This window comes from Antedon bifida, chromosome 9 (genome assembly GCF_963402885.1).
Source record: "Antedon bifida chromosome 9, ecAntBifi1.1, whole genome shotgun sequence".
NCBI classification, from domain to species: domain Eukaryota; kingdom Metazoa; phylum Echinodermata; class Crinoidea; order Comatulida; family Antedonidae; genus Antedon; species Antedon bifida.
In genome coordinates, this window is record NC_136234.1 from 4,851,272 (window position 1) to 4,875,392 (window position 24,121).

The following is a 24,121-nucleotide window of genomic DNA, read 5'->3' on the forward strand; positions in this document are numbered from 1 at the left end:
TAGAATAGGAAAAGACTTTATTACAAAGTATAGGCCTATTACAATAAATACAGAATTATTTACAATAGTGTGAACACAGAATATATAAAAATAATAGTACTTGTCCAAATATAGCAGGATAGCGTGATGTCCACACTGGGCCTGCATAATCATAATTATTTTATTTTTTACAACTACAGTACAAGTCTGTAATAGAATCCAATAAAAAACAGAAATACAGATTTGTTTGTTACTTTTCTTAAAGTATTTTAAATTAGAAGTGATTTTTTTTATGAATGATGAAGAGAATGATAATAATTATGACAAGATGACGATAATGATTTATGATAAGATGATGATAATGATTTTATATGATAAGATGATGATAATGATTTATGATAAGATGATGATAATGATTTATGATAAGATGATGATAATGATTATGTTGATAAGATAATGATTATTGATAAGATGATGATAATGATTAAAGATGTATTGTCCCTTGAAACACAAAAAAATGAAGGTCAAAATATTCTAAATTTAAATTGGCCATATCAAAGTAATATTAAAGTTATTCACTTTAAGTCGAAAATTTGAGTCAAAAACAACAATTTTACGTAATTAAAAGCTAAATTAATTAATTACATTTCGTCTGGAAAATCGTCGCGAGTGAAAGTAAACAAAGATTTCAAACCACGAGTATACATTATGCATGATGCTAATTAGGATTGTTTACAACTCTTCACGGTTGAGAAGGTGTTTTCACACAGATCGCGAGGAAGTTTTATGAGTATGCATACAGAGTAGCCAAATAAGTGCGTTGCATTATGAGGTATGTTTTGATTGAAAACTTTGACTGGAAGTCAAAGTTATTTTTTGAACCAAAAAACGTCTGTATTTCAGTTAAATGATTTTTTTTTCAACTAATTTTTGGTGAAAGTTAATAACTATTATGATACTTCAAAATGAGCCACTTTTTTTCGAAATCTTTAATTTTTTATTTTTTTGGAATTTGACAAAGGGACAATACATCTTTAATGATAAGATGATGATAATGATTTATGATAAGATGATGATAATGATTTATGATAAGATGATGATAATGATTTATGATAAGATGATGATAATGATTTATGATAAGATGATGATAATGATTTATGATAAGATGATGATAATGATTTATGATAAGATGATGATAATGATTTATAATGGATGGTCATCACGGACATCATCCACATGTCCACCAGTCCAAGGCAAGGCCAGTATGCTATCCCATCATACTTACTAACCACTTTTGACGTGGCTAAACACATTCCCTCCTCAGCGTTTCATACAAAATCCTCTTCTCTCCTTAGCGTTTCATACTATTCAACATGTGTAAAATACATACTATTTCTCTCTCCTCCTCACACCATTCCAAAGTGTACAACATGCAACCTAGCTGATGTAGTATCTTCTGATTTTTCTTCTTGTTTTTCAGCCGTTTCCTCCGCACCTGTGCTATCACCTGTTGAATCTGAAATTTTAAATAACAAATAAATACTAAATTGTATTGAAAGAGCTAATTTCTTTATATTAAAATTAATAAAATAAAAATATTTATATTTAAAATGGTGAATATGAGAGCAGGAAACGTCTGTAACATTAAAACATAAGCCGTCAGCTGTTTTGCTAAATTCTTTGAAATTCTAATCATTAACCGAGATCAAATAACTCTTTAAATTGCCGTAAAACATTCAGAAACTAGTTCTTGTAAAATCTGTTCATAACCACACCTGGTCTTCAGTGAGATAATTATCCGATAAGCTCAATGCTGCAAGTTATTTAGCTTTTACTTGTGGTTGGTGGACCCCATGAAGGAGTGTGACTGTCTATACACCCCATGCTGCTTTCTTTTATTTATCATTGGTGTCGGAGTGTGTGCAGGTCCAATCAAGCCCTCAAGCTAGTACCGAATTGGCACACCGTCAACCCCATGTTGTGGTCTAAACTTAACTTAGCATAATAATTTATGAACTATTAACTTATTCTTGTATTTCATAACTAATTACTGATGTGTTTAGATGGCCTTTAGTTGGGTTGATATTGTATCGCAGTTTTCTTAAAAAGTTTAACTCTCTATTGGACGGCTCCCCACTGATACCTTTTGGTAGTTCACTGTTAATTAAATGTCTCGCTTGTAGCTTTCTACTTTCTAATTTTTTCAACCATTAAAGATGTATTGTCCCTTTGACTAATTCCAAAAAAATTGTAAAAAAATATTTCGAAAAAAAGTCGGTCATTTTGAAGTATCATAATAGTTATTAACTTTCACCAAAAATTAGTCGAAAAAAAAAAAATTTAACTGAAATACAGACGTTTTTTTGTTAAAAAAATAACTTTGACTTCCAGTAAAAGTTTTCGCTCAAAACATATCTCATAATGCAATGCACTTGTTTGGCTACTCTGTATGCATAATCATAAAACTTCCTCACAATCTGTGTGAAAACACCTTCTCAACCGTGACGAGTTGTAAACAATCCTAATTAGCATCATGCATAATGCATACTCATGGTTTGAAATCTTTGTTTACTTTCGCTCGCGACGATTTTCCAGACGAAATGTAATCAAATTAATTTACCTGTTAATTACGTAAACTTGTTGTTTTTGGTTTGAATTTTCGACTTAAAGTGAATAACTTTAATATTACTTTGATATGGCCAATTTAAATTTAGAATATTTTTTTTTTCATTTTTTTTTTGTCAAGGGACAATACATCTTTAATATAGAATCTGTTTTATTGATGAATTTTGAATTGAACTTTTATCTTGTAAAAATATTTCATCATCTTTTGTTATATAGAATAACAAACTATTAAAGATGAAAAACATGAAAAATGAAGATTAATAAAATCAGACTTTGAATAGTCCATTTTGCAGCTTTAATAAAGTTTTTGGTCAACTATTATGTGACATTAAAATGACTTTTCAACAAAAAAATTATTTTTCAAGGGGACAATATATGTAGGGTACTTTTAAACTTTAAGTTCCTGGGAAAACACCGGTTTGTTGGGACTGTGTATTGACTTCACAGATATAAAAAAAACAGGATTTTATCAGAATTCTATAAAAATCAACTTCTTTCGCGCACAAATTAAAATTGTTATCTGGTGGCGTTCCGCGAACGACTGACTAAATTTATGCATGTTCCGGGTGCTTACAAATTTATAAATACAGACATAGTACTTTGAAAGTACATTTTGAAATGCAAAATCATACATTTCTGTGAACAGACAGATTCAGAAGACAGAAGAAATAGAAGACCTATTTATTGTGTTAAAATAACACAGCTGGTAGAACACACTAGATAAGTGAAATCATACAGATGTTAAAATTTCATCCTCAACTCAAGGGAAGGGGAAATCTCGACGGAATGTCTGGCGCCACCAGTTAACACCGATCAAAGTAGGTTACGCAAATTGATCATGAATTTTATACCTTTCAACGGATCACAATAGTATGACGAGTATATTCTGGCAACCTATAAAACCCCGCTGAATCTACTAAAAATAACGTTTGTAGAACGGCTATGGATTTATGGTTGTTGTGGCAATCTAGGACGATAAAACAACAAACAATAACACTGTCCTTCTGTCTAAATGATGCAAGTATAATATGTCTGTGAGGAGTACAATGCACTTCTGGATTTCCCAAACGTATCTTTAATTTTACCACTGGGTAATTGCACCTTTTTATTTGGTATCTCACCCAAATATGTCACAGTATTGAAATATAGGTAACTAATGTAGGTTATATGAACATTCATGCACTATATCAGTTGAAGGATATGTTTAAATTATTATTTTTAACCAATCTTAATTTTTTTTTTAAATATTCCAGCTTTAAAATGCAGTCAGGTAATCATTAAGTGATGTAATTATTTCTTTAATTTCTCTATAATTTATTGAAAATTGATTGAGTACCATATATTACAGTGTATAATCCAATAAGTGCAGTTCTGATTTAGGTTAAATACGGACACAGGACTTTGTTAATGGAATACGAGTATAACCTCACCCCCTAAGTTCCTCAATTCTATATCCAGGCCCCCTGGATATATATATAGTATAGTGTGAAGATAATTTTAACTTTAAGAGCATGTTTGTTAAGAAGAGTAACAACAGAATGCCAACTTTGACCTTGTTGTTTGTCCCCAGAGGAGTCACCTTGTTCTCCCTACTAATAGTAGGGCTACATGATTAATCATCTCACCCTATAACCAACAGTTTTTGTTTTAAAACATTTGTCACATTATTTATAATGCACAAAAACACATTCAATTGAACAACTTAAGTGTTAATTCAATCAAAATAGTTAATCTGCTAACAGACAAAATATCTTAAACACTTAAAGAAAGCATTAATATACAGAACAAAGAGTCCGAAAGGAGTTCCGGAATTTCAAAGTAACAAGTGCACGTGGTTGAACTCACTAGAAAAGCAGGCGGTAAAAGCTAGGCTGCTTTACTAGGACGGTTAGGGGCTCTCGACAGAGATATGATCAAGGGCGAAATACTTATGACAGATTATGTTTCGATCTAAAGGACTAAACAATTGGATTTAAGTAAAAAAATAATTTTAATATATTGAAGGGTAAAGGTAGATAGGTAGAAGATATAATTTTCATATAAATCGTATTAATAAAAACAATTATAGATTCTATATTAATTTGTGTATTATATTAATTTACCACTGCCAACCAATTGACACTCGAAATATAAACATTAAAACTTGATTAATATACAGAATACCTGTATTTGATTTCACAAAATAAATATTTGCCATGCAAACCTTAAGTACATTTTTTTTGCTTTTTTAAAATTTTTCATATTAGACACAAAATACTTACAAAATGGAAAACATTCAATATGGATCCATAATGATTCATTAGTTATGATTTAGAGGTGGTGACAGGCCAGGTCAAAGGGCATGTGACTGGAATACATCATTCAAGTTTTATTTGACAAAATCATGATTGATATAAGATGTAACAGTGCAATATGTGGGTATGATTAATAACAGAAGCTGGTAGTAATATTAAAATTGTTCTAACTCTTTTTGCATTTTGATAAATTTTAACAAAGAGAATAACACACTAAAGCTATGCTTCCATGATCTTTTCTCTAAAGCGTGGTTCCATTACAGACGGAACGCAAGGTTGTACGAACAACGCAAGCGAGTTGACAAATGATAAGCCACTGTTCGAATAATCCATCGATTGTGATTGATCAAATCACTTATGTTGCGTTATGTACTTGCATGGCGTCGCTAGAGGGAACCAAGCTTATGGTTTAACTTACTCTGTGTAAACGGTATTGTATAATGTTAAGCCGGATAAAACTCTGAAACTTAACAGAGTTATATCAGCGGTACATTCAAACTGATTAGTTTATGGTTTAACAATACTCTATGTTCAAACGTGTGTGGTCTAATGTTAAAACACGTAGCCGCATGAAAACGAAACATTGATGTTTGATTTTATTTGCCACTGCAGGATCGGAACCGTGTGAAAGACCCTTAAGAGGAGTTAACAATCACACAAGTCCTCAGTTTTAACTTATATATGATTTGAATCAGTTTAAATTTGTCCATATGCACGCTTAACACTAGTGCATGTGAACACAGTCCAAATAAATGAAGAAGATACATTAGTTTGATTAAGCATAAGACACATGATGTACTAATGAAGAATGTTAAGTTTCATGATTGTCACAGGTGGCTAGACATGTGATTTGTTGATCTAACATCACCAATTACAAGTCATTACCCTAGCCACCATGAGTGGCCATCAAGTAGGCCTGAGAATGCCTCTTTATCAATCAATAAATGAAACTGTCTGGCCTAGGACCTATCTTTTATTTGATGAGAACATGCAATTGATGTATTCATTTATCAGCTCTTAAAATACTTGTTTATGATATTAAGTAGTTAGATGAAGGGCCTTGTTTCTGCTGCGACTAACAAATAACTGATTAATACTGTATGAATAAATTACCTTTATTTTAATTAATCTTTTTTGGGGCAGAAGCAGGATACATTTCAAATAACCTGTTAAATGGTATTCTTAAAATAACAGTTAAAACAGCAAATAGTTGTTGGAACATCATTTAACCGGTTAGAGCTATGCAACTTTTACCTGCAGCGCAAAATAATAGTTATTTGATTGACCGCCATAGACTTTGAGTCAACTGTTGTAGCCCCACCCATTTTGGACACAGGTCAGGAAATAGATTTCATTTTCCCACACACATACAAATGTTCTGTCGCATTTGTTTGAATTAAAAGCCGTCAATAAAACTATGCAGACAGTAAAGTACGGTATGAATCGTGCAATCTCGTAATTCTTCCCATACCCGTTCCCACATTAGCACAACATACCAACGCAATCGGCGAAGGCCGACAAACAAGGAAAATAAGAAACAGGATTTAAAAATTATTGCTTAAATTCTCGGCTAAATCGCTTACATCCAGCAATTTTTATTCAATTTTATCCACTCGCAAAACATGTTCGAGAAATAATATTAAAACAAACATTTTGCTTTGTTCATAACACGACATCATCATAACATTTATTTGTTTATAATCTTAAAAGTATTAGGATCAAATATCTGGAGATTAAGATGGATTTGTGTGGATTACTTACCTGTCTTATCCCATCCAAATGGATTATCCATCAACACCTTGGAATAAACACTTTCAGGAATCCCGGCAAGTCCGCGGGAAGCATCAATAACAATGTCATCGGGGTCCGCACTGTTGAAATAAATAAATAAAATATCATAATTTTTATTTTAATTATTTATACACATCCAACAGCAAGGAGCCAACAGGATGCCTCATATAAATATAAACAAAACACAATAAAAACAGCAATAAAAATCAATATTAAAATAATTACACAGTTACAATTACCTTTCATTTTATTCCACTTTACTAATAACTTAAATAAAGTGGAAGAGCCTAAATGAAAGCATAGATTGTAATGCCAATAGGCTCCTTGTTAAAAATATGTTTCATAAAATAAAATAACTATCATAAAAATCTTAAAAACTGGACAAACATAGTCTAGCCCAAATTATTTTTCAGAGTTGGAATTTGGAAGAGTCAGCTATTATTATGATTTCATGCAGTAATTATTACATTTCATGCAGTAATTAATACAAACTGATTCGTATAAAATCCCCAAAAAAACCTTTTGACTTTAAATAATAATTTTAATACAAAAAAAATTCCACTTTATAACCAAAAAACTATAAATTTAGAATAATATTAATAGAACTCTATCTGCTGATTAAAATTGCCAAATATGGAGTCAAAAATTTAGTTTTCGTTCATGTAAAAAGAATTGAATACAAGAGATTATGATAAATTATGAATGTGTAATTGTGCACATACGTTCGTTGGTAAGTTTCGTCTATTTCCTCCTCTGTTTTTCTCCACTGTGTATTCTTTGTCTGTTGTTTCTGTTTAAGTTCTTGCATTGCTGTTTTAGCTGTACCACTAGTTCTGAAATAAACAAATTACAATAATTATTTTATTTTAATGCAGAATTTGCAGAAAATGCAGAAAAATCTTGTAGTAAAACTAATTCTCTGTCTACACTATCAAAACCAAATATGGTAGTGATATGCTTAAATATAGTAGACATCATCATGTCCATATATGGGCACATCACATTTTTTTGTCACATAATTGTTTAATTACTTAACAAAAAATTAATTAAACTGAAAAACAAATTTTTGCACATCATTAATTGTTGTGCTTTTTATTTTTGCAAAATCGCTAAATTGAGAGTGCCAGAAAGAAATACAAGTTACATAAAATATTTATTTCATATTTGTTTTTCCCATTACAACTATTATTTATGTATTATTCTCATTGGTTTGGGTTCAATTATGGGTTACCTCAAGTTTTATGATGATTCTATTAATAGTTTATGTTTTATGTATTTTCATATTTATAAGGGATAACCAAAATGATGAATAACATTAAAGTATAAAATAACACCCCAAAGGCAACATTTAATACCTCAGATAAAATTTATGACACTGGGGAGAAAATAACATTCCAATAGATTACAATAAACACTCTCTAGCCTTGGCTGATGAAGATATCAAGTAGGGGAAGAACTCATACAACCTTATTTTCCGTCAGTCACACACAAAAATCTTCTACTCGGGTGGTCTGTCAGCGTTTAAAGATAACTTAAGTATTATATGATATGTAATGAATACGAACGTATTAATTACAATATTAACACTTATGTTTATATATGGATGCGGGTGATGATTTTGTGGGTTGAATTGTGTAGAGCACTGGTGTGAAAACGGTGTTAAGTGTTCGTAATTGATTTGAACGTTGACTTTTTTATGTTTAATTTGGCAATAGAACAGGGAAGGAATTAGGGTTTGGTATGCGAATAAAAATATGTAATATTTGGTTATGGGGCATGTACAACATAGGAGTCATATGATATTCTTTTAAAACAGTACTTTATTGGCTAGGCCTAAAAGTATTTTTTAATTCACAAATACAAGCAAGGAGGGACAAAAGAGGTGAACTTACATCTTTAAAAGTATCCACCTTATAATATTAAAATTAGGAAAGTTATGTTAACGATGTATTGTCCCCCTGAAAAAATATTTTTTTCAAATTTTTTGTTGAATATGCCATTTTAATGTCACGTAATAGTTATTAACTTTGACCAAAAATTGGATTGAAAAAAAAATTTATTTACCTGAAAAAATGTTATTTAAAGCAAAAAATACTTAGTCTGTCAGATAATAGTTTTTTTGGTAAAATCAACCATTTCTTTTGTCTTTTTATAAGTGAAATAATTATTGTTTGGGGTGTTCTTTTACAGAAGTGAATAACTTTATTAAAACTGCAAAATGGCCTATTTAAAGTCTGATTTTATTAATCTTCCTTTTTCATGTTTTTGTGGGACAATACATCTTTAAGTTATGTTATGTAAATATATTATTTACCGTAATTCTTGTTGGTTACTTTCATTTTGGAACTCATTCCCGCTGCTGTATGATTCACTTGCAGAATCAAAGTTTTCTAAAAAAACAAAGAATGATAAATTGAATATTTTTTAAGACTAATATAAACAAAGTTATATTCAAAATAACACAACTAATAGTCGTTTAGAAATGTTAAAAGACAGCTCTAATGCTCTGTCTATACTGTACTATCAAACTAGTTTGACAAAAAAAGGTTGATGGACCCAAATATGGTAGTGATATGACATCATCATTTCCATACATGGGCACATCACATTTTTTTTTTGTCAAATAAAGTTTGATAGTGTAGACAGAGCTTAATGATTACCTGTATCTGAATTTGGCATTTCTTTTTCGATATCGTCTGCTTTCTGCTTAGCGACTGTTGCCAAGGCGTGTTCATTTAAATCTAATGCTAAGTAATATATATCCTGAAAAATAAACAAACATTGACAAATATTTTTCTTAATTAAGATTAATTAAAAAAGACAAAATTTAACAGAAATAAAAGGTGTTAAAAAGTAAAACACTGAATGAAATTTTAAAAACACATAATCAATGTATTGTACATTATTTTTGGTTAAGATTGTATCCCACTTCTATGTAAGCATGTCGCAAGTAATCTAGCCAATCACAATGCGGTTGGTCCAGTACTAAACTTTTGTTTAATCGGTAAACTCACTTGCGCTGCGCATGCGTCGTTGCATTACGTCCAAGTGGTAACCAAGCTCTAATTTATCATTTTATTCAAATTTGCACACAAAAATGGAAACATTCCCAGCACTAACAGCTGACAAATCCCATACATAATTAGCAGTGCTTTATGGAGAAAACAGCTGAGTTATATAACATAACTTACTACCTGTAATCTAGGTTAAGAACATTCATAAACTCAAGATTACTAATACTAAGTATTTTGTGAATGATATACAGTAGTGATCACCTTAAAACAGGTTTAGCAAATAACAAATTCTTCTAGTAATAGTAATAAATTTAGCGTGTTACATTATGTCTACAGTACATCATTGTGATAACATTGGTATGGAGATGGATAGCTGGCCTAGGCCCCCATAAATGTATTAAATTATAATGCACAAGATACGACATCAGTTTAAATTCAGCACTTCATGTCACCATTTAATTTAAAGCTCTGTCTAACTATCAAACTAGTTTGACAAAAAAAAGTATGATGTGCACAAATATGGTAGTGATATAACATCATCGTGCCCATCTACATGGGCACATCACATTTTTTTGTCACATAAAGTTTGACAGTGTAGACAGAGCTTTAGGTTTTTTTTCAAACTCCGACAACAATTGATTCTTCAACATTATTTACCAAAAAATAGAATATAAAGGTATACATAGATAAGACTTAATCATCTTTTAGGGAGTTTATTGAACTGCCAGTTGTGACAAAGAGATTTCTGACAAATTATATATGACATTGGTACTGGACAACCTTAGCTACCCATGTTAGAAACGTGTGCCTATTTCATGTTGTTTTACTAAAAATGACAAACTGTGTCTATAAATAAACAATGAGCTGCCTGTAAGGATTATTGTAAACAGATACAAGATACATAGGGTGCAAGGTAAGGTCATTGTCAGTTGATAAAGTAATGGGACATGTTTTGAAACATCAAATATGCTTTATTTTCTTATAAATTAAATCTTTTTTCATAATCTTCCCATTAATCTAGTTTACTTTTTTTATCAATAATATTTTTTATATAACAAATGAGAGATTATCTAATACTGTATTATATTGAGAATTTATGTGACAAAGAAATGTGATGTTCCCATATATATTGACATGATGATGTCATATCACTACCGTATTTGGGTGTATCACTACCATATCTGGGCACATCACACTTTTTTTGTCAAACTAGTTTGATGATAGTGTAGACAGAGCTTTATACTATAGCATTGTTGGGACTCATGTATGTACAAATGCCCTAAATTCGTCAGTGATGTTTTGGTTGGTTCTTTTAAGTTTATTTAATTGTCTCATCCTTCAGATAAGATGTTAAGCCTATGGTCGCATGTACACAACAGGAAAATGTGCAGGAAGGAGGTAACAATACACTATTCAAAAAAGGTAGGGAAATACTTTTGTGGCGGCTGAATCACAAAAGTATTAAAACCAGCCAAACATAGTGTCAAATATAATTAACAAAAGAGGGATTGCAAGATGGGTAAAATTATGAAATAATATATATATTACTGAATCAAACACACAGCCATGACATCATGTCAATCAAACGTGACAATAATCGTTATTTTATCTATCAATCATAAAATATCTATCTAACGTAATTTTGAATTTCGAATGATTAGGACTTCCATAATTTTGAAGACCTTTCGTCTGATTGGTTGCGGCAAAAGCATTTACAGATTTTCTATTTCCTATTAGTAATTGATTGGCAATTGACGGTACGGGATTTTTCCGTTACAAAGTCTGCGACAACTCAATCATGTGATCAACGTTGACAGATCCTTGGCATGTTTAGGCAGTCAGCAGAAAATCAGAGGGGGGTGTTGACAAATAAAGGAATAGTGCAATGCACAATTTTTAATCTAACAGTAATTGTAATGGTTGACAGTAATGATTGTTAATGTCCAAAAAAAACCCAGAGGGGGTATTGACAAATAAAGGAATAGTGCAATGAACAATTTTTAATCTAACAGTAACTGTAATGGTTTATGGTAAATGATTGTTAATGTCCAACACATCAGAGGGGGTAGTAATAGAAAGAAGGAAGAGATGATTAATATTGTAGTGTGTAAAGAGCTCAGACATAAATTGAAAAAAAATAGAAAAATTATAAAGTAGAATAATGAATGCCAGCGACTCAGTGAATGTGATAGAAATCTGTATGTTGCCAATACAAACTGTTCTAAAGCTCTGTCTACACTATCAAACTTTATGTGACAAAAAGTGTGATGTACCCAAATATGGTAGTGATATGCTCAAATATGGTAGGGATATGACATTATCGTGTCCATATATATGATACACATCACATTTTTTTGTCACATAAAGTTTGATAGTGTAGACAGAGCTTTAGATTATCATTTAATTGATAGTGTAGACAGAGCTTTAGATTATCATTTAATTGATAGTGTAGACAGAGCTTAAGGTCGAGTCATTTATTTTATAGCACAAATACAAAGAAAATACCAAGAAGCAAACTGTAGCTGATTATTGATAAATTATGTTTATACATTATTCTATCGTTTTATCTGTTCACTGAAAGTAATTTAAGAATAAACTAAAATGGCACAAAACACACCTTTAAATAATAAAATGTGATTAATGTAGTTTGAAACAGGTGTAGTGGGAAGATGCTTACATTAGTTTTCCCCACTCACTTACTGCTAAACGTAACCCACACAGCATGTGCAAGGAGGAAAGTTCATTCAGAGTTCACAGATTGCAATGTAATCATTTTGGTGACCAATACAAAATGTTATATAAATAATATTAAATAATTTTACACTAAAATGTATCAACTATAGTATAAAACCTTTACAACAATTTTCCTTAGTATAAAGTTCTGTCTACACTATAAAACTAGTTTGAAAAAATAAGTGTGTTGTGCCCAAATATGGTAGTGATATGCTCAAATATGGTATAGTACTAATATGACATCATCATGTCCATATATGGCCACATCTCATTTTGTTGTCACATAATGTTTGATAGTGTAGACAGACCTTTTCACATGCAACATCAACCAGATTGGAGTTGTTTTATCTAACAGTATGTTCAACTACATGTTTGGCGTTAATAAGTATGACAGAATGGAAAACTCAAGAAAAAAAAAAGACAAATAAACCTACCATAAACAAGTCCCTGGCATGCATGTCTACAGCAAGGAGAAACGCTTTATCAAAACGTTTATACCTGAAAATGAAAACAAAGACCTTTCATTTTAATGTGATATTTTGCATTTTATTTCTATTTAACTAATACAAAACCATTGATGTCACCAGTACAATTAATAATAATGTCCATTTGTACTGTGGAGTAGCTTTGAGTCAGGAAGTTGAGTAATTGGTCAAATGTCCATTTGAATAGCCCATCTCAACGATCATTGCTCATGGCGCTGTGGACTTAGATATTACACTTTTCAACTACATGCTTCTCTCTAAGTAGCCAGTGCTGTCAATTCTAGCATTCACTATTTACAGTTGATGTAGGCATTTTTAAGTATGATAGTGTTGCCTGTCAAAGGGTCATAAGATAGGACTTGAACCAAGAATTCGAGATTTGAAGGAAGGCACCTTGCAGATTATGGATGTACATATCTACCTCAGTCATATTGAGTGAGTAGGAGTTGTCAAACCTGTTTAAACTTCCCCTTCTCTAATTAAAACTACACAAATACAAGCTGATTCAAAGTGACTAAAGATGGCCGATCTTTCATTCTACACGCTGTCTATGGGTCTGAGTGATTGATGGGTTGACCAAGCTTCTTAACTTTCTCCTTCCCCAATTAAAACTACACCTACACACTATGAGTTAGTTCCTCCAGAACAGAATACGTTGAACTGCGCTTTGTACCTTATTTGCCAAAAGCCTCAGTTGATATTCTTCTAGACTACATGCTTTATCTTACAACCCTTCTCCTTATAATACTAGACATAGGCACACATTTGTTGGAAACTCAATGTGATACCGCCATTTTTGCAGTCCTGTTCCAAATTTGACTAGACTTTTAAATGAATCATTTATAATTTTGCCTTTTAATGTAGTTTTACTGTTTCTTCATTATGTAATTTGTTTTTTATGACCTATAGCAGTAATTTTTTTAAGTAATTTTAACGAATTTTATACATATTTTTAATTTAATATAAACGCAATTCAGCATGTTTTAATACTTTTGTTTTATGAATAAATGAATCATACATTACAATCACAATAGAATCTTGCAGCTACATGCCATCCAATTAAAGATATATATGGTCACTAATGGGAAGTCATGACAAATAAAGAATTTGAGAATATTTATTTTAAAAATCTTTTATAGATACTTCAAATAATGACATCCAGACAGAGGCCCAGATATGATGGGTGAACGACCTCAACAAAACTGCTCTTGTATATTTATTGATAGCTGTGTTTATTACATTGTTGTAGTGAGAGATGTTTTTAAGAGCAAACGGCAAGAATGGGGGAGCTTTTTTTTAAAAGTACTTCAAAGGAGACAAGACGACGAACATGTTTTGATTTATATAGTTATAATTGTCACAGGCCACTTGCAAAATATAACACCATCCATCATAAATACACAGTAAAATAATCATCAACATAACTCAACAGTATACATAAAGGTTTTCGACCTTGAATGATGACATATTTCACCAGTTGGCGAGTAAAGTAAAATATTATAATGCTCTCACTTTACACTTTGCTAATGTTACTGTGAGAAGAAGTCTTTTACCTTCATAAACAAACAACTCTAAAGCTCTGTCTACACTATCAAACTAGTTTGACGAAAAACTGTTATGTGTCCAAATACGGTAGTGGTATGCTCAAATATGGTAATGATATGCTCAAATATGGTAGTAATATGACATCATCATGTCCATGTATAGGCACATCATATTTTTTTGTCACATATAGAGAATAACCTATGAATATTCATTAATGTCTCTTTATATAGGCATATCCATTGAATTTAAAGTCTCTTCACCTTTAGTAATTGGCTACAATAGTAATTGCACAATAAATGTATTGGTAACCAAATAGTCTTGAGATTTATTTATGAACAAAACGAAGTAATTTATTTAACATAAAGTTTGAAAGTGTAGACAGAGCTTAAGAATTATTTGTTTATGAAGGTAAACAAATTGCATTTTTATCTCATTAACTGTTTTAGTGGGAATGACGGTGGTACTTAGGTTAGTGTCTGATGTCAAGAAAATAGAGGTGATAATAGGTTTATCGATTAAAGTTGTAACTAATTATGTACCTTAATAACTGATGAAAAAACCGTCTTGCTAGACGACTTATTTGGTCTCTGTACTCGATGACAATGACCTCGGAAATAGGACGCACTGGAGCATAGAAGCTGCCGAGACACGACTCCAAAGCACCTACAAACATTGTAAATTATCGATTATGATTATGTAATACGAGCTGTTGACTGAAGACAATGAATCTTTAGAGGTCCTAGCTTAAAAAATGAATTATCGGAAAACTTTATACAAAATAATTACCAAATTATGGAGGGTGCTATATTTAAAAAAAATACAACCAAATATAGAGGGTGCTATTCAAAATATCTGGCATCAGCAATGAAGTATGCTGGGCACATTTTCTACCTTTAGTAGAGTCTAGACGGTAAATTTAAATTGTATCCAAAACAATCTGGAGAAATTGGACCTTAAGCTTTGCCTACGCTATCAAACTAGTTTTGAAAGTATGATGTGCCCAAATATGGTAGTGGTATGCTCAAATATGGTAGTGATATGACATCATCATGTCCCTATATGGGCACATCACATTTTTTTGTCACATAAAGTTTAATAGTGTAGACATAGCTGTAGAAGTGTGCATCAGTTCTTACCTTCTCTTTGCGCATTCAAAGGAAGTCGGAGCAAATAGTTGACAACTTTCGTGATGCAAGAGAAACAGCTTGCTGACTCGGTGTTCCAGTTGAGTGAATTCAGAAGATTCACAGCTTCATCAATCTGTTTATGGTCCAGGTAATGCTGCATCAGCTCTTTTGGACCGAGTCTACCGCGACTTTTGACCCCAAGGTGAAGTTGTAACATACAAACTGGACCTCTGTAGAAATAAATGAATTAAAGATGTATTGTCACCCAAAAAATATGAAAAATTAAGATTAATAAAATCAGTCTTTGAATAGGCCATGTTGTAGTTTTAACAAAGTTATGTAGTTAAAGTTATGTTTTCACTAATAAAATGACAAAATAAATGGTTAAATTCATCCAAAAACCCATTGCCAATTTTTTGCTTTAGATTACAGTTTTTTCAAGGTAAATAATTTCTTTCGATCCAATTTTTGGTGGTCAAAGTGAACTATTATGTGACATTAAAATGGCATATTCAACAACAAAATGTAAAAAAAATTAGTTTTTTCAGGGGACAATACATCTTTAAGTGGTTCTGTTCTGTTTGTTTGAGATGAAGACATTTTACCTGTCAAATAACAGCATTAATATATCATGTGCATCTACAATGTAGTCTTGTGTATTGCTTGGCTTACTCCATTCCATTGTGTTTACTGTCACAGACATTCTATCAAGTTTAAGTACATTTTAAACTATTACATTTTAATTCAAAGTAATAACAAGTATTATTACTGACAAGATTACTTAAATAATTACATATTGTACTTTTTATTTCTGTAGGGTATAAAGATACGCACAATTGCCGCAATACCTTTTTTGAAAATAAATATGCTTTCGATTTTTTTTAGACTTTTCTATGGGTAGATCTGTAATATAACAGATAGTCAGGTAGTTGGTCTAAAGCTCTGTCTACACTATCAAACTAGTTTGGCAAAAAAAATGTGATGTGCCTAAATATGGTAGTGATATGACATCATCATGTCCATATATGGGCACATCACATTTTGTCACCACATAAAGTTTGATAGACAGAGCTTTACTGAGGTCTCCCTTCTATTTTTTGTTACCTCTGATGCTACAACAACAAATGCTATAACAAAATATAGGCTTACCTAAAGAACGCAGCTAAATTTAAAAGCTGAGCAGGTTTTGGATCCTCACCTACTGAAAGTATCGTTAGCGGGTTCAGAGCCATATCAAACACCTAAAAGAGACATTGATTAAACCAAATTAATAATAATAAGACCAATTTATACCATTGTATTCTTTATTTGAGAAGTTAGATCTGCTAAGCATCTGCTAAAAAATAGCCCAGTACAATATAGCCTATTGTAATACCTGTATTTCAGCTCCTGATCCTGCCACAAACAACACACTACCACCAGGATGCCATTGTACCATACTAGGCATCTGGGAAAAAAACACAAAAGAAAATAAGATATTCTATTTTTTATTTATTTTATTTATTTATTTTTTATTTTAACCATATTTAATAAGGGTGATCCATCCATTTGCTGATCATTTGGGACTCTCAGAACAGATACAATATACAAAAAACAACAAGAACAGAAAAGTAAAAGAAAAAAATAAAATTAATTACATAAGACTAAAAAAAATAAGAAAATTTGAAAAATAGAAAATAACTGAAATGTTAAATAAAGCAAAATATAAAATATATATATATATAAATACAAATTTAGATCTACTATTTTACAATTAAAATCTGGAAAAGGATTACATAGTTTTGAGAAAAGTCATAAGTCTAGTTTTGAAAGAGGAAAAGGATAAGGAATTGCAGATAGATAGAGGAAGATCATTGTAGAAATGAGGGGCCTGGTAACTGAAAGAGAGTTTGAACATTTCAAGAGTAGGTTTAGAAATGTGAAGATTTCCTTTTGAGATTTGACATGTGGGCATTCTCCCATTGGCCGTAATTTTAGTGAGGAGATGGCATAAGCCTTGAGGAGCAAGAAGATTTAGGGTTTTGAAAGCAAGACAACCAAGTTGGTAGTGGAGTCTTTTCTGAAGAGGAATGGTATGGGCTAGTCTAAAGTGATCATCAGAGAGGTGTGACATAGGATTAAGTTTGAGAATAATGCGTAGGGCTCTGTTTTGGATTTTTTGTAGTTTACTAGAGAGGTTAGTATTAGAGTTAGAACCCCAGACTGACCAGCAGTAATCAAAGCGGGAAAGAAATAAAGCATTATAGAGGAGAAGACATGTCGACTGGTTGACAAATTTAGAGGTGCGAGCAAGAAGGAAGTTAGCTGAGTTTAGTTTTTTACATAAAGCAGAAGTGTGCGATTTCCATGTAAGAGTGTTATCAATTATAATTCCAAGGTGTTTGTAAGATGTGACTGAGCTGATAGGAGTATTTTCAATGTTGAGATTTATGCTATTAGTAGTTGTTTTTAGTTTGTGTGAGGAACCAATTAACATAGATTTAGTTTTTTGGACATTAAGTGAAAGTTTGTTAGCATTGAGCCACAAAGAAAGGTGAGTAAGAGTCATATTTAGTTTTTGCTCGATGAGGGGTAAAGATGTGTTACTGAAATATATAATAGTGTCATCGGCATACATGTCAGTGTGTATGTTACTATCTAGATTAGAAAGAGCAGAGGGAAGATTAATATATAAGGAGAATAAGAGAGGTCCAAGAATGGAGCCTTGCGGGACTCCCGCATAAACAGAACAAGTGTTGGAGAGTGTGTTGCCATATAGCACTTGCTGACTACGTGATGTTAAGTAAGATTTAAACCAGGTAGAAGCAAGAGAAGAAAGACCATAGTGGGGAAGTTTGGAGAGAAGAATGTTATGATTAACTGAGTCAAAGGCTTTTCTAAGATCTATGAAGATGGAGCCAGTGAGTTTTCTTTGGTTAGTTGCATTAAGCCAGTTGTCATAGGTACTAGTAAGTGCAGTAAGCGTAGAATGTTTAGGTCTGAAACCAGATTGAGAAGAGCAAATAAGATTATTTTCATTAAGGTAAGAATACAGTTGTGAAGAGACAGCTTTTTCAATAATTTTAGAAGATATAGGGAGAATAGAGATTGGTCGATAATTGTTTAGTAGGTTTTTTTTGCCAGATTTAAAAACAGGTGTAACTTTAGAGTGTTTCCAAAGAGATGGAAATATACCAGAGTTCAGGGATAGGTTGAAAATAAAAGTTAGATGAGAAGATATAATAGGGGCTGCTGTTTTTAAAAGTTTACCGTTAATAGTGTCTGGTAAATACAAGTTTATTTTATATTTTACAAATTCCTGTTTACACCTTAATTTGTACAAATAGTTTCCAAACTTTTATAAGTGTGGTTAGAGAGATAAACCATACTTACCAGGGCCGATTGCACAAACTGAGTCAGGCGTTTGTGGTCATCATATAAAACCTAAAAAAGAAATAAATTCTAAAGTAGAAATATTCAAAAATGTAAAATGATTTTGTTTGGTATAGGTTATTATGTTTGAACAATAACAGTTTTTTAGTACAGAGAGAGGATCTTGTAGTACAGTTATTATAAAAAAAAATGTTTTAAGCCCCTTGAGCACCTTTGGTGGCGAAATGCGCTCTAGAAATCTGCATTATTATTATTAACTGAATGATTACTTACGAGACGTCCATCTTCACAGCCCAGCACTAACTTATCATCTGTATGATTTCTTCCAAAAGCTGTGACAGAAGCTGAAAACAAAATATTGTTTATTTAATAAAATGCATTTGTTTTTCCTGGAATAAAAGTAGATTCATTTACTGCAGATGATCTACAAATAACAAAGCATTTTGATACAATTTGTATTTTATCATTTCTTGATATTTAATTGTACTTTTTCATATTAAAGTTTTATTTTGAGTATATACAGTATGTAACCATTTTACACCGCCGAAAAATAGGTGAACCCCCTCCCTTTGAAGAAACGGGGCATTTATTAAAATAAATATGGTACTCACCTTTTAATGGTATTGTAGTTACAGTAGCCCGTTGAATCTGCAAACAGACAAATATTGATTTTCATTCATAAACCATTAGTAATATATAACAATTTATTTTTACATATTAAATTAAGAATTACAGTTACAACAAATAAAAAGTAATTTGACCTTTGACTTGGAACATTCATAGATGCATGTGTCGATGCTGATGTCATCGCTGGATTGAGACGAGACTTCCAAGCTGTGGATATGACGAGGCTGACTACGACTGAAATAATTATGAGGGCGTGAACATATGTTAAATATAAAACTGATCTGTTAATATTAAATCTTGGTATAAAAAAACAGGTATGTTTTTGTGCCATAAACACATCTTGGCAAGTTATAACCTTAGAACAAAATGATTTTAGCTGGACCAGTACATGATTTTCTTTGTTTCACCGTGTTAAAATGAGGTACTATCACTCACCTAAAAGCAACATTGACTGGGTCACACTCTGTAGCTATGTAACTCAACTCTTCTAATTTCCCTCTAAATACAAACAAAAAAACAATTTCCTCAAAAAATTGAAGTACACACATTTTTATATTATCATTAAAAGCTGTAATCCATTATTACTTTAACATTTACTGTTGTCAGACTATCCCATTGTCATGTTGAAGAAAAGCTAAACATATAATAAATAACTCTATATCAATTCAACACTTATTCCAATAATATAGAGGGAGCTATTTACCCATAAACACTGTACATGACAATGTTGGCTTTATCCCTCTCGTTGGACGCTGGTGTCCAGGGCATTGCTTCTTCACCACTTATTGACCACCACACAACAATCTGACCAAAAGTAAAAAATTTTATATCAATATTATTTATAGGAAGAGAAAAAAAATTAAATTTAAAAAACCAACATGAACAAATTATTGTGACATTGGGAAAGATGTTACATGATTTTCCAGGATTGAAGTTCCAGCATGATTTTGATATTAAGATCATGGAGCTATAAAATTTTATATATAATTTTATAGCTCCATGTTAAGATCCTCAATTATTTAAAATAATTTCTAATATAGAATATGTTTTATAGCAGAACAGTGGTTGTCTGTTAGTCTGTCTGTTACATAACAATTGAAACATGAATTAGATTTGTTAGCTATTATGTGACAAAAAAAAAGTAATTTACCCATTCTTGATTAACATTAACTGTCAAATTTCGTTCAGGTTTCCTAGCCTTTGTTCCAGGAAGATCAATGTACGAAATCTAAAATAAAAATTGATGCAAGTGTAAAGCTCTGTCTAGACTATCAAACTTTATGTGTGATGTGCCCAAATATGATAGTGATATGCTTAAATATGGTAGTGATATGACATCATTATGTCCATATTTGGGCACATCACATTTTGTTGTCACATGAAGTAGTAGACAGAGCTTAAAATTCAATCAAACAAATAGTGGTTTAATAGGACAGCATCAGCATATTATTTTTATTTTTTATCATTTTATCTAACATACCTTAGGATCAAAACTAGAAAGCTTTTCCATTTTTTTGTTGGGTTCATTTCCAGTAGGTGGTTTTTTGTTCAAGTAGACGAGACCTAGTTTTGCTTTATCAGGAAACGTAACTGCAATGTATCCATCCGTTATGTACGCTGTAAAAAAATATTACATTTTATTTCTCTTCTTAAATTACATTTTTTTTTATACACATCCAAAAGCAAGAAACTTGATGTTACGGGCTTCGCATGAGTCCGAGCGGTTTACTTATGTAGTCAGATAGGAGAAACGTCTGAGCGGTTTAATATAGTTATCAGACAAAGATGAACATCAAAATTGCAGTAAAGTTAAAGTAAAAGTATATTTCTTTAATGAACAGGCCCTCTTGCTGGCCTGTGTCTGTTCACCTTCCTACCAAAACTAAACTTAAAACATATCATCTGAACTATTTAAAAAACCCACCATGACTTCTGATTGGCCAACAATATTCCAAGTAGTTTGATAAGTTAGCCTTTTTCATCAAAAATTGAGACAAAATTACCGTTAACTTTGTCTGGGGCTTTTTTCTAGGCCACATGGTACCATATGATATGTGTAACTGTCAGAGGAGTAACTAAAGGTTACTGGATGATAACCTCAATAGTATGAGTTATTATCACACTTGACAATTACAGAATTGATAAACTATTATTTAAAATGATCATGCTTATAAACTAAGTCTCATTTGAGGCTTAGGGAGTGGAAATGAAAGAGTCGTGAGTTACAACCCTGGCACTAGGTCAGGATTGAACCCTGGAACTTGGGATTGGAAGACAAGCACATTAACCACCAAGCTAAATCTGGTGGTAGTAGGCTATAAGATTAGAAAAGATCTCTTTCTAATTGTGAGATGATTTCTTACAAAATTTGAATATTTTAGCAGCAGGAATTACGCAAGTCGGATATTTGAGTCCCTGTAGTACACTAATATAATAACATTACTGTTAATTTACCATGACTAATAGTGTCACTGCACAATTTTCCTTGGAGCGTTTTGTCAACCAGGATTCGCTCCACGTCACCAGAATGAGATGACACTTGGAAGGTAATAAGCACACAGTTTTTGAGAAGTACCTAAGAAAAACAAGAAACAGAGTATTTGAAAACAAGAAATGTTTTCCTAATATGTAAAATTGATTCTAAAAATCAGACTTTTCTAGGCATAAGATTATCAGTCATTATATAACACCTGCATAAATTCCTTTTGTGGGTCACATGGCGTGCAATAGTGTGCACTATTGAATAAATGTAGGTTTTACTATATGTTATCAAATACCTGAAGCTGTCTTCTTGATCTCCATCTTGTTGTAATGCATTCGTTGTTTGAAAGGAAGTCCTGAAAATGTAATAAGTTAGTATTCACTTATTGTTTTAATAAGGAATTCATTCTAAAGTTCTGTCTACACTATCACACTAGTTTGATAAAATTAAAGTTGTGATGTGCCCAAATATGGTAGTGAAAGTGTGATGTGCCCAAATATGGTAGTGAAAGTGTGATGTGCCCAAATATGGTAGTGATATTCCCAAATATGTAGTGATATGACATCATGTCCATATATGGGCACATCACATTTTTTTGTCACATAAAGTTTGATAGTGTAGACAGAGCTTTAGGATTTTTGGAGGAGTATCTGAATTTACAAAACTGTTGCTCTTAGCATTCAAAAAATAATTTATTATTTTCATTTTTTTGATAACTTTACCTCTGCATCTTTTATAGTTTCACGCAGCTTTTCAGGTCGTCTGTTTTTCGGTGTCCAAATTAAACCTCGACCTTTTATAATAAAAATGAAAAATATGCATCAATAGTGGAGAAATTTTATTTCTAATACTGTATAGTATAGGTAAAATAAAATATGTTTTCTTTGTGTGTAAATCTTTATGCTCTATTTAAAAAAAAATATTGTATGTTGATTTGTGTCATAAATAATAGATAGGATATAGTTTGGTGAGCACTCATCTCATAGTAATATACTGAGATACCTGACTTGACAAAAATATCAATTTCTTACTTTCTGTGTATTGCATTTTCTGCTCACTGTAACCTTGCGAGGCTGTCAAAGAAATAATAAAGAATATGCATATGCAATAATATTTTAATAATGAATATGCATAAGCAATATATCAAATGGATATAACACTATTAAAATGGAAAAATCTAATCATTTTTTTCTCTAATCATCACGTAGTAATACCACACAATATTGTTAAATATACATTGATAGCAAAAACAATTATTTAATATTTTAGGTAAACGAGTTTCCATGGTAACTAATGATTAAGACACATTTTGTAATCAGTATCTAATCCATTAGCAGATGTAGGACAAATTACATCAATGATTGTATTAATACAAAAGAACAATTCTGATGACCCAATTCAAATGATCAATAAAACGGGAAAAATGAATGCAATGACATTATATAACTTATAACATAGCGCAAACCCACAAAGATACTCACTGATTCCTCCTTTGTCATGATAGCTATGGCAGCTTACATCTTTGTCTGCAGAAAAAAAGTTACTTGTCAAGGGAGGAAGACTGTTTTTAAAATTTGTTTCCCTTAAAATGTGAATAGGTTATCGACATCGACTATATTATAAATTAGACTAGCTAGTTATAGCCAGTAGTAAGCCTAGGCTAGGCCTGGAATATATACCTCTAGCTAGCTATAGCCTAGTTGTAGTAGGTGGCCTATGCTTCCTTACAGACAGTAGGACCCTTAGGCTCTAGCTAGAAGAAAAAACAAAAAAGGCCTAGGCCTAGGCCTAGTACTAGGCCTAGCCCTCTCTAGTAAATGAGCTAATATTAATAAGGCTAAGTTTACAACCATATCTGAACACACCTCGAATAACAACCGAGTTCTTCATAGACCATACATACAGTTCAACCAATATACCTGCCATTGCAAAACAGATATTTTCATTTTTAAGTAAAAAAGAATACTTTTAGCAAGAGCAGCTCGCAAAAGATGCGTGTGCGAAAGCGACGAGAGAAAGTTGTTTTCCGAAGTTTCCTATCGGCGTT

At 31.7% G+C, this 24,121-nt stretch overlaps 1 protein-coding gene across 1 annotated transcript; it reads right to left on the reverse strand.

Moving 5' to 3' along the window:
• LOC144852591 (WD repeat-containing and planar cell polarity effector protein fritz homolog) lies at window positions 1–24,072 on the reverse strand. Its single transcript, XM_078710489.1, has 25 exons — window positions 23,940–24,072; window positions 23,556–23,600; window positions 23,106–23,147; window positions 22,797–22,867; window positions 22,370–22,429; window positions 22,047–22,167; window positions 21,073–21,209; window positions 20,743–20,820; window positions 20,296–20,396; window positions 20,028–20,090; window positions 19,727–19,826; window positions 19,577–19,613; window positions 19,239–19,309; window positions 18,966–19,016; window positions 16,969–17,040; window positions 16,743–16,834; window positions 16,199–16,297; window positions 15,603–15,823; window positions 15,006–15,129; window positions 12,871–12,934; window positions 9,350–9,452; window positions 9,004–9,079; window positions 7,412–7,522; window positions 6,660–6,769; window positions 1–1,495 (listed from the first exon to the last, which is right to left on the reverse strand). The coding sequence occupies exons 1-25, from the start codon at window positions 23,998–24,000 to the stop codon at window positions 1,386–1,388; spliced, it is 2,220 nt and encodes a 739-aa protein (XP_078566615.1). The 5' UTR covers window positions 24,001–24,072; the 3' UTR covers window positions 1–1,385.
• Between the last annotated feature and the right edge of the window lie 49 nt (window positions 24,073–24,121).

Excerpts from the sequence above, each read along its gene's own strand:
- LOC144852591 (XM_078710489.1), bottom strand. The coding sequence starts at position 24,000 with ATGGCAGGTATATTGGTTGAACTGTATGTATGGTCTATGAAGAACTCG. Across the intron at positions 23,148-23,555 it reads TCATGACAAAGGAGGAATCA|CCTCGCAAGGTTACAGTGAG; the intron begins GTGAGTATCTTT and ends TTTCTTTGACAG. Across the intron at positions 12,935-15,005 it reads TTTTTTCATCAGTTATTAAG|GTATAAACGTTTTGATAAAG; the intron begins GTACATAATTAG and ends TTTCATTTTCAG.